The following is a 16,190-nucleotide window of genomic DNA, read 5'->3' on the forward strand; positions in this document are numbered from 1 at the left end:
TATATGTAAATGAGTGCTAATTAGTTATACTTTATTTATTTTTTATATTTTATTCAATCGATTTAGTTTAATTGCATTATTGGGTATTGATACTTTAATAAAAACGTACGAATTGACTACAGTTTAACTGAAATATAATCAATTTGAAGTAGGATATATATAGCAATTATGAAGTTTGATACAAAAGAGAGCGAGGCTGTGTTTGAAAAAGTTATAACGCATTTACCAGAATTAATTGAATCTAAATGTAAAGGATATGATGAAATATATGGCTATAAGATTATACCTGGTAATGATGAAAATTTGATACAATTCTATGATGAAGATATTGCCAATGCTATCATCTTTAAGTTCTGTAAAGGTTATAACTTCCAATATTCCATTATTATTGAAAAGATTAAGAATGTTCTTATTTGGAGACGTGATTTCAATCCATTAAGTGCTGCATATAAAGAAGTACATGATCCAGAATTAGTGGAAGTTGGTTTATTGACTCATTATCCAAATGAGGAATCAAATAAAAAGATTGTTACATGGAATATATATGGGAAATTAGTTAAAAAGAAGCATTTATTTAAAGAAGCTAATAAATTTTTAAGATATAGAATTGGACTTATGGAACGTAGTATAAGGCTTGTAGATTTTACTGATGACAATAATAATTATATGGCTCAAGTTCATGATTATAAAGGTACATCAGTTTGGAAAATGGATTCAGATATGAAGCGTTGTGTGAAGGATATTATTGCGATCTTCCAGGATTATTACCCTGAGTTACTCTCAGCTAAATATTTCGTCTATGTACCAACCTTTCTTGGATGGGTCTATGATATAATTAAGAAATTTGTTGATGAAAGTACAAGAAAGAAGTTTGTTGTGTTAAATGATGGGAAGAAACTTGGTAAGTATATTACATATTGTCCTGCTGTACCTTACGGTGGTAAGGATAAAAAATCCCTTCAAGAACAAAATATAGCAGAGATTAGACCCGGCAAATACGCACAGTACCTGTTAGAAAAACAGATCATTGAAGAGGTCGATTAGACCCCAAAGAAAAACGGCATCTTTCAATGCAAACTGAGACAGTGTAATTTCATTTATCTCTCTCACCTTGTAGTTAAATAGTGAAATGTTTATATTTAAATGTGATCAACCTTATTTTTGATGTACATTCAGCTCCTCCTGGTCTTACATCCGTTCCGAGAGATAGCTAAAACGGAACAGGGCCGAATACTTTCTTCCGATGACACAGTTTTGTTTTTCACTCTACGGGTGTTTCTCTGTCTGTGTTAGGAAACAAGGGTTCGGATTCATTCAATTTATCGCATTCGCTTCCCCTGCCCCCCCAGTTGCCTTCTCATGTGATAAATCTCCGTCGATTATGTAATGATTATATAAATATACCACTACATAAATAAGTTGTCGTTCATTGATATATTTTAAGTAATACGTTTGTTATTTGTTTTGAATGGCATTTTTAAACTTTGTATTAGTTCATCGATTCATTGAAAGAACAATAGAGTCAGAAATCATTATTATTAATTTATACATCATGTTGAGAAGAGATACAGCTAATATACATAACAATCATACAAGAACAAAGCATACGATACTTAGAAGTAAACGAGTCATCCCACAATACAGTGATACATTGTGTGAGGAGTCACCAGATGCACAAGAGTATAGGTTTGGTGATTTCTCTGTATTGAATCATAGAAACCATCCCGGAGTAGTGTATTATTTCATTGAATTGACAGATCCTAATGGGAACCCAATATCTGGTAGAAGTGGGAATAATACTAGTAATAATAATAACAGTATTAATAATAGTAGTAATACTCATCGTATATGATGAATATTATTGGGGGAGAAAAAAGGCAAAAGTTATTTTGGATCAATTTTAACAAAAGAGGTAGTAAAACATTAAATGAAGATTGACCAGCGCATTGGTTAGTTAGTATTTTAGAAAATGACTATACTCATATAGTTGTTTATACGTTTGTATATATATATGTGTGTGTGTTAAACATTTATTTTAGAAGATATAGTCTTTGTATTATATAATGAGGTTGTTAGGGCTTCTTGCTAGTAGAAATAGGGTTATTTATAGTTACCCTGATTTAATTCAAATATCGGCCGGGTAATAGTATTTCCAGTTAGCAGCGTTGGCGAGGATAAAAAAACCGAATGATCATTTAGAAATTGACGAGTGGAAAAGGGAAGAAATACAAGACAACCAGCAGAAATTTGGAAATTTGACTCACTTAAAGTATATGATAATATAAAGTAATTTTTAATTCAATCATAAAAAGTTGAAAATATTTGAAGATAAACTTGTTCTTTTGTGGTTGTGGTTGTTATTTTATTTTCAGTTTATACTATATCGAAAGTAGTTCAGAGTTGCTAATTAAAAAATAATAAGATAAGATGTCTGCTGATCACTCAAGAGATCCGTGTCCAATTGTTATATTGAATGATTTTGGTGGTGCTTTCGCCATGGGTGCCATCGGTGGTGTCGTATGGCATGGTATTAAAGGTTTCAGAAACTCTCCTATTGGTGAAAGAAGATTGGGTTCTTTAAATGCCATTAAAGCTCGTGCACCTGTACTTGGTGGTAATTTTGGTGTTTGGGGTGGTTTGTTTTCAACATTTGATTGCTCGGTTAAAGCTATTAGAAAGAGAGAAGACCCTTGGAATGCTATCATCGGTGGGTTCTTTACTGGTGGTGCTTTAGCCATCAGAGGTGGTTGGAAACATACAAGAAATAGTGCCATTACATGTGCCTGTTTATTAGGTGTCATTGAAGGTGTTGGGTTAATGTTCCAAAGATATGCAGCATGGCAGGCTAAACCAATGGCTCCGCCTTTACCTGAAGGTGTAGCACCTCAACAGGCTCAACCATTACAAGCATAAATATTTATAACAATAATACTAATAATAATCATGAGGAAGAAATGTGTTCAATCTTCTTATTTTTCCCCACCATATACCACGTCATTAATGTTTCTTTGATCATATCACTGTTTTTTTTTTCCAAAAAATAAAAAAAATCATTATCCCTCTATGTGATGATCTTATTTTCCTTAAACTTAATATATTGTGATGATTCCAATAAATTTAAGTTTTTAAAAAAGGATGTTCAAATCTCCAATATATCATAGAGTCTATAAAATATATATATCTATAAATATAAAAATCATGTACATAATATTATAGGTTCACACATTTTCTAATCTAATGACCATTACAGTTCTTATTAAACTAAATAAACAGATCGTCCGTTATTATGACTATACATACATATATATATATATATATATATATTAATTAATTAATTATTACCCTTCTAATGTCAGGCTATCGAATTTTTTTGCAGCAACACCTTCATGTAAAGAGTGATGACGGATAGATGTTTTGGATTCAGCGTTGTTGCTTACAGTTCTTTTATGTAATAGACCTGGTGGGTACCATTCCCCTGTAAATGGTTGGTTCGTAACAAAAGGATGTAAAGAAGCCTGCTGTGGAGTCCATCTCTCAAGAGGGTTTAAATTCAGGATACCAGTAAGGAAATGTAAGAGACATTCACGGCTTGCCATCTCTTGGTCAATTAGTGTTTGTGAATGTTGAATGCTCTTGGGGATCTTATAATTTCTCACAACGTCACTTAGTTTTGACCATTTGAAATATTGTTTGCTTGGTTGTTCATTTGCTTTTGGATATTCTGCATTAAATTCATCTAAAGTCTTCAGCAAGAATTTTGTTTCAGAAGGTGTTGGGTTGTCAATTGTACTTGTTGATTCGTTCTGATTTGCTTCCTTCTTAATCATGAATTTCGATGTATTCTTCCCCATTTCCAACATCCAATTTGGGGGATAATCCAAAGCATTAACGATTCTACAAATTTGGTTGTATTCTGATGCGCCGGGGAATATAGGGATACCAAGGAATAGTTCAGCAACAATACAACCAAATGACCACATATCAATACTAGTAGAATATGGTATCCCAAGAATCACCTCAGGTGCACGATAAAACCGTGATTGAATGTACGTGTAAACAGTTTTCGTCTCATCGCATGAAGATCCAAAATCAATTACTTTGATATCTGGTTTATCTGGAGAACATAATAAAATATTTTCTGGTTTCAAATCACAATGGATTAATTTGTTATCCTTCAGAATACAAAGTGAATCCAACATTTGACGTGTAAATATCTTGATCAATTGCATTGAGAGGCCATGATATTGATTTTGTTTCAAAAGCTCGTATAGGTTATTGCTTAGTAGTTCAAAGACAAGACACAGGTGGTTCTTATGGATAAATGAATCATACATTCTTAAAAAATGGTGTTTGTTTTGTGGGTCGATCTTCTCATTTATTAATTCTAGAATCTTAACCTCAGTAAGACTCTGGTTCAAATATTCAGATTTAGATTTTATAACTTTGACAGCTATAATTTCTTTTGTCATTAAATTTTGGCATTTAACTACTTGACCAAATGTGCCTTGGCCTAGAATGTCTAGGACTAAGTACTTTCTGTTTTGTTCTACCCCAAGAACATCATTCACATAAAGGATATAGTCACTGTTGATATTATCATAACCATTATTATATTTACCTTCACTAGGCTTTGTAAGTACACGTTTAGGGTTCTTTGAAGTTTGATACACAAATTCCGAAGAGCATAATTGATAAGTAGTAATGAGATTTTTTGTGAGACCTATTAAAGGTGATATTGTCTTTGAGTTAAGGGATGCCCTTCTATATTTAGGAACCTTATTGATTTGTGGTTTTAAATCCCTTCTATTGTTCACCACATGCATTTGAGGTATGACGTATTGTTGTTGAGGTGGTGGTGGGATAGGGTTTTGCTGAGTAAATGCAGAATGATGGGCTGCCGTTGGGAATGCACTGAGTCTCCGATAAGGTGATATCATGGGTAAATTTGTACTACTGTTACTAGCGCTAAGGGATGTGTTTTGAGTTGGTTGTTGGTAATAATTGCTTGGGTTATAGTGTGCAGCAGCCACACTTTGTCTACGATGGTAGTCCTGTGAATTATACAACGATGGTAGCAATCTTGTGCTAATCTGTTTCTGTTGCGCTTGTTGTGCTTGAACAATTTGTTGGATATGGTTTGCCTCCTGTTGTTGAAACACCACACTTGGTCTTTGCACCTGTTGTTGTGGATATATTTCAGGCATAGGAATATTGGTATTCATCAGTAATGCATCATAGTGGAAAGGGTTGGGACCAGGAGCTCTAGTAGGAGGAATCACAAGACTGGACTTACGTCGCTGCATATCAGCTGTTGATTGCATTTGCATTTGCAATTGTTGTTGTTGTTGTTGTTGTTGTTGTTGTTGTAAAGGTGGTGGAATCTTTTCATTATCCCATGGATTTGTGAATTGAAATGGATATGTCGCAGAAGTTCCAGTACTTGTACCAGGATTGTTAACGTTTCCATTATTATCATTCCATGTGGTGTTATTATGTTGGGTAGTCGTACCATTATCCATCGGGTCGGTCTCTTCCAAGGGTACCTCCGATATCTGTTCCATCATGAATGTGAATATACTTTACTTGGTACAATGTGCATATGTTTAACTTACTTGGTTGTAAAGATAAAAGAGAAATTTTCCATATTTAGAAATCAAACAAATGTTTAAATCAACGAACGTGCAAGTATATATATGAAGAATAGAATGTATGTTTTGCAAGTTCTTGCTGACTAGCCCTACGGTTCCTGTTCTCTGGGCGCGTAACTAGTCTCAGTGACGGTTTCGGGGGGGGAGGGTATTCCAAAGAACAACAGTTTGTCACTATAATGCAATGAACCCCTCGCCCCGTGAGAACAAAATTGAGGGGGGAGAAGAAGAAGAAAGTGAGAGATAAAGGTGACCCCCCAGATTTCTCTCACGTGGAAAACCCCTCAAAGAGAGAGATTTTAGAATAGCAGCAATGTAAACAGCTATCTTGTAAGAACTCATGAATATAAATCTGTCAAATAAAGTTTTAATTAGATGTATAAGTTTGTAAGTAGCTTACGTAAGGTAATAAACTGGTATCAAAGTCAGATCTAAGCATACGGTGGGGGGCAATGACGATGGGTGGCCGATTTAGGTCTTAAAGGATAGAAATGGAATCTGTTTAAATGTCAACTTATGATCGTACAATATTCTTCTATTTTCAATTAAGAGGTGAAGTTATAGTCTTTTCGCTCTAATGTGTCGTTCCATTTGGAAGTCGATGTTGCAATCATTTTTTTAAGTCTGTAATTAAATATATGTATATGTTTAGTTATAAACTGGAAAGATATGAATATTTCTGAAAACATTGTAGTACTGGTGTTAAAGAATAGAAATAATCTAACTTTGTCCTACTCGTTATATATATTTCTAATTAGAGCCGCCTTGCTTGTTAGTAGGGGTTTTTTGCCGCTTAGCGTCTCGGCGGTCGAATCCTCATTTGGCAAAAGCCACTCGATTACAGATGATCTGAACACATATAAAAAGTTGAAGTGAGATCATATTTAAAAGGTTCTTATGTTAATCAGTCTTGTGTCAAAGGGTAACTACTGAATGAGATTTTTTTATTTCTAACAGTCAGGAACAAGAAAGGGATGGAGTATATCTAAGGAGAATATTTTTTTAAACAACAGAAGTGTTTATTTTACAGTAATATAGTTATTAATATTAAAATGTTGTGTGTTACAACACATTATTGGATGTGTTTGTAATTATTTGAACATATCATTGTTTAAAATATTCTCATGATACCGTTCCAACCCTCACAGAGCAGTCCATTGAACCGTAAAGGAGAGGGGGAGTAAATTCAAATATTGGTTATCTAAGTAACTAAAAACACTTCGTTGTTACCCCAATATTTCCTTTAAGCCTCGACTTTTTAAATGGTATTTGCAAACAGTTTAACATAGTAGGGGTTTGTCACATTCAGTCGAAAACCCTAGGGTTATGTTAGGTCTTTGGTGTAACCCGCCATGGGTAAAAAAATATTGAAATTTCGATACAAAAATATATATCTAAATATTACATAAATATATTTATACATTATCTAACATCAAAATAAGTCAAATCGAAAAGGTAGTAAAGGGTCTCAAAAGCATATAGAGGTAGATATTAGTACACATATACAAGTCTTTACTTACAAGTCACACAATGAATATTTCAACATCAACATTTCAAACTAGTAGACGTAGATTAAAGAAAGTAGAGGAAGAAGAAAATGCTGCAACTTTACAATTAGGACATGAATTCCAATTGAAACAAATTAATCATCAAGGTGAGGAAGAAGAACTTATTGCGTTGAACCTTAGTGAAGCCAGATTAATTGTAAAAGAAGCCCTTGTTGAACGTCGTAAGGCATTCAGAAGCGCTCAACGTTCTAAAAATGATGGTGATTCTAATGAAGGGAAGAATGAAGATGAAGATGAAGACGATAATGCTGAGTTTATGAGAAATGAGACTCGTGAGAATGAATTGCAGTCAATTGGGACATTATTGGAACAAACTACCGGTGGTAATAATAAGGATCTAAAGAACACTATGGAATACCTTACGAATTTTTCTAGATTTAGGGACCAAGAAACAGTGGGTGCTGTGATTCAACTTTTGAGAAGCACAAATTTACATCCATTTGAGATTGCACAATTAGGATCCCTAGCATGTGATACCGCAGATGAGGCTAAGACTTTGATACCCAGTTTGACTAGTAAGATTTCAGATGATGAGTTGGAAAGGACACTAAAGGAATTATCTAACCTGGAGACATTGTATTAGTGGGAGATCAATAGTTAATATTTGTGTATATTTTGTATCAAAAAAAAAAAAATATGGATCTACACTTATATACGTAATGTAATTTATATCTATGTATAAGGGATATCGGCTTCTTTTATGTCTATAATTCAAATATGTACATCTTTACGCATGGATGAAAGGATTAGATACTCGAATCACGTATTATAATAACGCAGTTGTAATTTCTAACCTTCCTTGATGAAATATTTACCACTACCATTCTTCCACCAACGCATTAGACAACTGTGCGGTTTAATATCAATACTATATTCATTTTCACTATCACAGATACATCGTTGATCCAAACGTGCATACATGGATGTTGGACAAGTATAAAATGGTGGATGGCAATAGGAGATCTGGTCAAAATGTACAATTTCATCTTGTTTCAGCAATAACGATGCTCCAATTGAATGGACAGGCGCATCACCCCATCTTTCATAATAAAATCCACCTTTTGAATCCAGATGATTAAAATAATTTAAGTACTGTTCACTTCTGAAGAAGTTCAAGTCACCCACTTCAAAGTTTGACCAAAAATGACACAGATTGTAATCCGAATTAGACTCTGTAGCAGGTAAATAACGACCGATTTGAGATTTATCTGTTAGAAATCCATAATGATTTTGATCCATGTGAACATCTTTTCCATCATCCTCTATTATATAGTCAGATACAGCATCCCATAGAGTCGGTATAGTATTTTCATATTCATAAAGCGAAATTACAAATCCATATTTGGCCTTACGTTCCCTTAATACCTTAAATGGATCATAAGGTAAATCACAAAAATAACCAACATTAGGTTCAACTCTAAAATAGTAATCATAATCCATTAATAATTCTTGACGGAAAAAATATCCAGAATTGAATCGACACATATTTCTGTAGGATACCGAGTCCCCGTACATCACGTCTTCTTCCTCCATCTTTTTCATACATTTGGTAAACTTATCATCCTCAATCCAAACAGGTCTATCCCAATCCTCTGATGGGATAAGTCCATATTGTGTTTTTCCACTTGCCATTGCAGTTGTGGCCATTATGAACGCTGTGGTAAAAGGTACATCGTTTAAAAATGTCCAGTCGTAATGATATTCTTTATTGAAACGGTCCTCCAATGATCTCATCGATTCCAATGCACCCTCAAGTTCTTCATTTCTTACCAACATCAATATGGTTGCATTTTCCTTCTGTGGATACTCCTGCCTAGATATATTCCCATTATGTAGTTGAGAGAAGGGATCTGGGTCATATGTGTTAGTACCGAATTTAACATCCAAATGATCTACTTTCATTCGTGACGAGTCATATTTATGAGCCAATTCTTGAGATTGACTGGTATAATGATATGGTAAAATCTTTTGTACGTACAAATCTTCCAATATAACCTTTATTTGAAAGAATATTGGAGTGCAAATTAATATAATCGACGCACACTTAACCAAATAAAACATCCCTATCATTGTCCGTTCATAGTTGATGGCACAACAGTAGTAATACAATATGAAGCTGTCATTGTTTAATACTGTTTTTATCTTGAATATCCAAAAGATTTGCGCTTTTTGAGGTAACACGTATGTTCATGTATATCACTTTCCTTGTTTTAATGAGTCCTAGAGCGGCGCGTTGTATCTTGTTACGGTAAATTGCATAATTAATCATTATTTACTACAACGTTAGCAACAGAAATCATGATGTCAGTTGCATAATAATGTTTTCCTGGTATTCTATTCATATCCATATTTCGATTGACATAATTATAACTAAAAATGATATTATTAAATGTACGGTACAACGAGAAGCATACATAGAAGTATAAATGTATGTATTATATAATTATAGAATGAAAGTAAGATCAGTTATGTCTAATGAATTATCGTCTTCTCCATATATGTATACTTCGCAATTATATGAATGAATCCCCTTTTTCTTATGATAAAAGGGTAATGTAGACTAATTTTGAGAAAGAAAAGTAATAATCTAAGAAATAAAAAAGGATATTTTGCAAAGAAGTTTTCTTATTTCCTATATTATGTTTTTCCTTAACGAGAGTAAGACCAGACGTTCTTTAGTAGACCATCTTGTTGAGCAAGTCTGTTTAGAGAATCGTCAGATTCACCTCTAGCTCTAACAGTACCAGCTAGAGCGTAAGTGATGAATTCACCTGCAATGGCTCTACCTTCTTCATCGACTTTGGCAATGTTGATTTGGACAGAGGCGTGATCATCAGCCTTGATGATTCTGTTAGTGGCAGAACACTTTCTTGGAACGTATAGTTCGACCTATTAAAAAAATATTATGGAATAAATGTCATTGATCAGAATAATTACACCACCTAACGTATACGTAGAGAGTTTATATCAATCAATCAATCAATTATCCAAGCAATTTGTTAGTAAGACAATTGTTATTAAAAATAAAGAGCAAAAGATAAAAAGGGGACATTTGGATGGATTCATTAGAGATAATAATATTCACAGTGTGCTAATTCCTTGCATTTATTACCATATAAGTCATCTGTTGAGGTGTCATCATATATTCCATGAGGAACCTTGTATAATTCATTTATACTATAGAGGTTTATGTCAATTTTATTTTTTCTTCCTCTCCATAATAAGATACTGTCATTATTTCTCGATCTAACTGTATAGACAACATCGTCATATTACATTCAACAAACAGAATGTTTATATATAATATTAAAAATCCCCTTCAGATTCCTTTATTCCATTTGTCATGGTATCAAACATACTAGTTGACCTTTATCGTTTTCCATATTGGTTTAATTTATGATTACTGAGTTACGCGTTTCTTTCCACTAAATGGTTTATAATGGTAGTGCTACAGATCAAGTATAGATATATATAAACAATTATATGTAAAGTTAGATATCATAGATAGTAGTGTCAATCAGTAACAAGGCTATTCCTGGTGTGTAAGTGTATTACTGCAGCTATCTCATAGTAGAACGCATTAAACCGTTCCGCTACTGTGTGGTAGAGATATTGTCGTACTCATTCTCAAACATCACAAAATCATCACCAAAAGATGAGACGATGATAATAATAATAATAATAACTACACCAACCAACCCATATACAACAGAAATTGAAATTGACGATGCTGTAAACAAAATTCATTTTCAAGAATATTTGTTCCAAGAATCCATTCTACCTATTACTAGTGATCTCTCTCTAACTTCTTTACTATGACTAAATTAGTAATTATAGTGCACTTCTAATTTTCAATCTGAAATTATTTCTTTACAGCATACAAGAGCTTAATAACATATTTTGTCAAGTGGTTCTCCATCTTCTCTATTTTTTTGACAAAAATTAGCGAAAAATAAATACATTTTGTGGATGCACGGATGTTCATTAAGGATCACAAAGATGTCCGGATGTTTGCACTCCTTTGGGAAAGAACTCGTCACAACTTTATTAGTCATATCGTTGTAAGTGCTAACCCCCTCCCCTCCCCTCTAAACACCAAAAGAAAAGTCCGCAGACCCCTGCATTGAATTGCCCCAAAAGGAACAGCCACCCCTCTAATATATATTACTAGATAGAAGAACAAGTCCATGATGCCAAATTATTATGGCTAACATTACCAACGATCACAATATGTTATTCAATATGAAATGCCATATATTATTTCCCAAGATATCACCAAATGATCTAGGTTTAATTCCTCAATATATATCAATTTCCCTCTTTGAGTCTTCCATCGCGTTGAGTGAATTTTATCGATTGAATAATCAGGAAGTGACAGACAGAGCGATAAAATGTAAAATGTAAAATGTAAATATATATAATTTAAGGCAATTATTTATTATGTTATTATTTATTATACATATATATTTTCACAATATATCTATATTTCAAACTGTCGGCCAAAGAAAAGGTGCACCACAAAGTTGGTTAATTGAACAAAATAGGGAAATGATCAATAATTAACACTTGAGATTATCATAAATAGGCTGAGCTTCTATTCTAAGATTGAGTAAAAGATTGAAGATAGTCATTTCTGTTTATATATATATATATATATATATATATATATCGATCTATTATTGTTTCAACTAGGGTATATTGTGTAAGATTGTTTAGTTTACCGTTAGAACAACTTAAGTGACAAAAACATTATTTATATCATATCCGTCATGGAGGAAATAATGATGCAAGAGACAAGTAGTAGGTCAGCACTAAGTATCAATGCTCAACAAAGTGATTTTTGGTTAAGTATAGGAGAAAGAGATAGAAGTCCTACAGTGACGAGGATTCGGTCTAGAAGTCTTTCTAATCCAAATGAATATATAGAGAAATATTTGTTATTAGATCCAGGTAATCATCCACCAGCACATTTCAAAAATAAAATGTCACCTTTTAGATTTGATATACGTCAAAAATTTGAAAAATATGTTGAAAACCAATCTTCCGGTTTAGCTAAATGGCAATCTGCACATCATTCCGCACTTAATGATATATTTTTTTCTTATTCTGCATTGCTGGGATCTCATACATTTTATGTTCTATGTTTACCATTACCATGCTATTTTGGTTTATTTGAATTCACTAGAGATACAGTATATATTATCGGTTATTCCATATATATATCAGGATTTCTGAAGGATTTTTTATGTCTTCCAAGACCAAGATCTCCACCGGTTCATAGAATTACATTAAGTGAATACACAGCAAAGGAATATGGTGCACCAAGTTCGCATACTGCAAATGCTATTGGCGTATGTTTATTAATTTTACAATGGGCATTCACCAGTGCATCAGTGATGTCGACTCAGAAAATTATAATGACAATTCTGGCAATAGTTTATTGTTTAACTCTTACCGTAGGAAGAATATATTGTGGTATGCATGGTCTATTCGATTTAATAAGTGGTGCACTTATAGGATTAATTTGTTTTCTCCTAAGAATGATTTTAAAATATACATTTATTGATTTCAATTGTGGAGATCTCTTTTGGTATCCCATGATCTCCATCTGTTGGGGGTTAACTCTTTTATTTAATCATCCTGCTCCAGTAGATGTGTGTCCATGTTTTTATGATAGTGTTGCGTTTGTTGGTGTGATTGGTGGTGTTGAATTATGTGATTGGTTCATTAAATATTATGATTTTTCATTAGTTTATTCCATTGATTATACTACAGATATTACAATAATAACAAGAAGGTTAATTGTAGGTGTCATAATTACAGTCATATGGAAGTATATTATTGGGAAGCCATTAATATATAATTTTTTATTTTATATTCTTGGATTTGATGACGACAGAGAGTTAGATGAACATGATGAACCATTACCTGGCGATCGTGAATGTAAATTGTTTAAAGGTAATTCAGATGTTAACATTGTTGGTAGATATTTAATATATGCAGGGATTCCTATGTGTGTGATGTTGATAAGCCCTCCGGTAATAACATTTGTAGCTAATTATGTATACTAAACTAAAGGTGACAGACAATATACCAACTAATAATTAAAAAAAAAGAAATAAAAATAAAAATTGAATATCTATTATTCTTATATATTTATTTATATCACGAGCTAGCGTGAAGTGAAGTAGTAGGTGTAACGTTATGGTAATGGAATATGTGTTAGTGTATATGATGGTGATGGATAAAAAAGAGGGAACTTCGGACATCTAATGAGTTTGACCCAAATGACGTTTTGAAGCCAAAGACGCACTCAATGGGCCATAAGTCTTCATGTTTTCTCTGTATTCCTTGAATGAACCGAAGGAATTCCCTGGAGTCTTTTTAAACCCTAATGATGAAGTGGCGGCTTGTTTAGTTACATTACGAGCAATCGAAGTGACTTTGAAAGCAGCTAGTCTGGAACTTTGAGAGATCATTATTGTAATAATTAGATATGTGTGTGTTTGTATTAGTATGTGGCCTGCACAGTAAATTTATCAAGTATAGATATATATATATTTATTGTAATTACTAAATGAGTAAGTTAAGAGTGAAGAAACTAAATTATCAAAAGAAAGTCATAACAAGAATTCATAATATCAACAAGGCCTTTCTCTCCCCCTTTATATATAAATGTGATAATGGACTATCCCAGCTCATCTAAAGGTAAAACTCATTACTCTGTTGATCAATTAACCCTTACATTCGGTGCCTATTAAATATATTGCATTTAAAGAGAGCCTAAGTACCTAAGAAAATATATTCCTTCTCCTCCTCTCTATTTTACAAATCAAATTTTTCAATCTCGCAGCGTCACACACTCCGAGATTAGCAAACTGAGATTTGGCACTCAACTTCCGTTTTCACATAACTAAATATTACTTAACTTGACATCAAAAGTGGTATTCCTGTGTCAGCATATATTACAATTACGGGCCCTATAGATATTCTGAAAGAGACCGAAATGGAAATTTGGCACGGATTTTTCATTCTCGTCCCGTTTTGTTCGTTAGTGGAGCTCCGATTTTATTCGTGGGAGATAACAAAACCGCCAATGAGAAGGAAATTGAACGAAAAAAAGTGTGACGCTGAAATGATAAGTGGTGGGTGTATGGGTTGTGCTGGGGAATGAAGTCACGTGGTGTATTAGGGTTTGGCGTGAATAGTGATGTCCACGTTTTATAGGGTTTAGTCCATTCGCCAAATTTTTCTTTATTTTTTTCGTGTCTCGTTCCCGAGAGAGGAAAGTCCTGATCCTGTTCGCTTACTGCGTATATGAATATTTTATTTTATTTTATTTTTCACTGAACGAGTGGTGATGCTGATGACGTTAACCATTGCCAGTAAGCAGACAAACTATTGGGTTTTTGGGTAAACAGAGAACAATTGGATCTCGTAATGTCGATGGATCAGATAGAGAGGGAGCAAGAAAGAAGAATATATGCGTATTTCGAGAAACAGAATGTTTTCATGCAAAGTATATTTAAATTTTGACTCTTTACTTGGAAATAGACTAATTTATTTGTATCCATTGTTCTTATTCTTCCTTGTGTACAAGTTTTAATTTAATTATCTTGCAGTAATATTAACATATACATTTAATTACCTCTGTTTTGTTTTGTTTTGTTTTCCAATTCTTGTACATACCAACCATAATTGTTCGATTCAACGTCAATTTCAATATAATATAATATATGTCTGATTCTCCTTTGCATGATGGTGATGTCGACTATGAGTCTCTACCACCAAACTCTCCACTGTATCATCAATTGCTTGCGGGTGCATTTGCAGGTATAATGGAGCATTCAGTAATGTTCCCTATAGACGCTTTAAAGACACGAATACAATCAGCTGCTACTGTGGTGGTAGCTACTGCTACTGCTACTGGTGGTGGTGTTAGTGCAACTATGCCTTCGCAACCTAGAACAGGACTATTATCACAGATTGCTAAGATTTCGTCGGCAGAAGGTTCCTTTGCACTATGGAAAGGAGTTCAATCAGTGATATTAGGTGCAGGACCTGCTCATGCTGTATATTTTGGTACTTATGAGATTTGTAAAAAAAAATTGATCAAAGAAGAAGATAGATTTACTTATCAACCATTAAAGACTGCATTGAGTGGTGCTGCTGCAACAACGGCTTCTGATGCATTGATGAACCCATTCGATACAATAAAACAAAGAATGCAATTGAATCCAAAAGTGAAAGTATGGCAAATTGCTCATAGGATATACAAAACAGAAGGACTTAGCGCATTTTATTATTCTTATCCAACAACTTTAGCAATGAATATCCCCTTCACAGCATTAAATTTCGTCGTTTATGAATCCTCAACAAACTTCTTTAATCCATCTCATTCTTATAATCCTCTCATTCATTGTATTTGTGGTGGGTTGAGTGGTACTTTATGTGCCGCCATTACGACTCCTTTGGATTGCATAAAGACAGTTCTGCAAGTAAGAGGAAGTGATTCGGTAACATTGCCTGTATTGAAACAAGCAGACACGTTTAAGAAAGCTACTACTGCATTGGTGCAGGTATATGGATGGCGTGGGTTTTGGAGAGGTTTAAAACCAAGAATCGTTGCAACAATGCCTGCGACAGCAATTTCTTGGACAGCTTACGAATGTGCAAAACATTTCTTAACTACTGCATCCCTTTAAATTATGTAGATATAAATATAGATATAAATGTTTGTAAAGGTCAACATGGGTTCAAGAAAAAATGATAAATATATAAGAGATAATAATAATTTATAATTTATTGAAATTTATATCAGATTAAAACGTGACTTATATGGGAGAATAGTTACCAACAAATGATACGAATTGTGGTAAACCAATCTGTTATAGTGTAACATTAGAAATTTTTAACTTTATTTTCGAAACCTTTTTTTTTTAAGTTTGGTAGACGTTAAGCAACTTGTACATGG

The 16,190-nt window shown here is 33.4% G+C and overlaps 10 protein-coding genes across 10 annotated transcripts; 6 read left to right on the forward strand and 4 right to left on the reverse strand.

Annotated features, from left to right (window-relative positions):
* Positions 1-168: 168 nt before the first annotated feature.
* Positions 169-1,044, forward strand: SFH5 (Sfh5p; the record flags this gene model as incomplete). The annotated part of the gene is made up of 1 exon (XM_041551036.1): positions 169-1,044. The coding sequence occupies one exon, from the start codon at positions 169-171 to the stop codon at positions 1,042-1,044; it is 876 nt and encodes a 291-aa protein (XP_041406970.1).
* A 508-nt stretch (positions 1,045-1,552) lies between these two features.
* Positions 1,553-1,852, forward strand: ROQ1 (Roq1p; the record flags this gene model as incomplete). Its single annotated transcript, XM_041551037.1, has 1 exon — positions 1,553-1,852. One exon carries the CDS (start codon positions 1,553-1,555, stop codon positions 1,850-1,852), a length of 300 nt encoding a protein of 99 aa, XP_041406971.1.
* A 575-nt stretch (positions 1,853-2,427) lies between these two features.
* TIM17 (protein transporter TIM17) lies at positions 2,428-2,913 on the forward strand (the record flags this gene model as incomplete). The annotated part of the gene is made up of 1 exon (XM_041551038.1): positions 2,428-2,913. The coding sequence occupies one exon, from the start codon at positions 2,428-2,430 to the stop codon at positions 2,911-2,913; it is 486 nt and encodes a 161-aa protein (XP_041406972.1).
* Positions 2,914-3,338: 425 nt separating this feature from the next.
* Positions 3,339-5,561, reverse strand: YAK1 (serine/threonine protein kinase YAK1; the record flags this gene model as incomplete). Its single annotated transcript, XM_041551039.1, has 1 exon — positions 3,339-5,561. The coding sequence occupies one exon, from the start codon at positions 5,559-5,561 to the stop codon at positions 3,339-3,341; it is 2,223 nt and encodes a 740-aa protein (XP_041406973.1).
* Positions 5,562-7,178: 1,617 nt separating this feature from the next.
* RPB4 (DNA-directed RNA polymerase II subunit RPB4) lies at positions 7,179-7,799 on the forward strand (the record flags this gene model as incomplete). Its single annotated transcript, XM_041551040.1, has 1 exon — positions 7,179-7,799. The coding sequence occupies one exon, from the start codon at positions 7,179-7,181 to the stop codon at positions 7,797-7,799; it is 621 nt and encodes a 206-aa protein (XP_041406974.1).
* Positions 7,800-8,005: 206 nt separating this feature from the next.
* On the reverse strand, positions 8,006-9,286 carry YUR1 (mannosyltransferase YUR1; the record flags this gene model as incomplete). The annotated part of the gene is made up of 1 exon (XM_041551041.1): positions 8,006-9,286. One exon carries the CDS (start codon positions 9,284-9,286, stop codon positions 8,006-8,008), a length of 1,281 nt encoding a protein of 426 aa, XP_041406975.1.
* A 579-nt stretch (positions 9,287-9,865) lies between these two features.
* On the reverse strand, positions 9,866-10,599 carry RPS21B (40S ribosomal protein eS21; the record flags this gene model as incomplete). The annotated part of the gene is made up of 2 exons (XM_041551042.1): positions 9,866-10,105; positions 10,576-10,599. 2 exons carry the CDS (start codon positions 10,597-10,599, stop codon positions 9,866-9,868), a joined length of 264 nt encoding a protein of 87 aa, XP_041406976.1.
* A 1,386-nt stretch (positions 10,600-11,985) lies between these two features.
* On the forward strand, positions 11,986-13,287 carry LCB3 (sphinganine kinase LCB3; the record flags this gene model as incomplete). Its single annotated transcript, XM_041551043.1, has 1 exon — positions 11,986-13,287. One exon carries the CDS (start codon positions 11,986-11,988, stop codon positions 13,285-13,287), a length of 1,302 nt encoding a protein of 433 aa, XP_041406977.1.
* Positions 13,288-13,485: 198 nt separating this feature from the next.
* DPI8 (Dpi8p) lies at positions 13,486-13,695 on the reverse strand (the record flags this gene model as incomplete). Its single annotated transcript, XM_041551044.1, has 1 exon — positions 13,486-13,695. One exon carries the CDS (start codon positions 13,693-13,695, stop codon positions 13,486-13,488), a length of 210 nt encoding a protein of 69 aa, XP_041406978.1.
* Positions 13,696-14,952: 1,257 nt separating this feature from the next.
* Positions 14,953-15,921, forward strand: MRS3 (Fe(2+) transporter; the record flags this gene model as incomplete). The annotated part of the gene is made up of 1 exon (XM_041551045.1): positions 14,953-15,921. The coding sequence occupies one exon, from the start codon at positions 14,953-14,955 to the stop codon at positions 15,919-15,921; it is 969 nt and encodes a 322-aa protein (XP_041406979.1).
* Between the last annotated feature and the right edge of the window lie 269 nt (positions 15,922-16,190).

Source organism: Maudiozyma barnettii, assembly GCF_903064755.1.
Source record: "Maudiozyma barnettii strain CLIB 1767 genome assembly, contig: KABA2_05, whole genome shotgun sequence".
NCBI classification, from domain to species: Eukaryota; Fungi; Ascomycota; class Saccharomycetes; order Saccharomycetales; family Saccharomycetaceae; genus Maudiozyma; species Maudiozyma barnettii.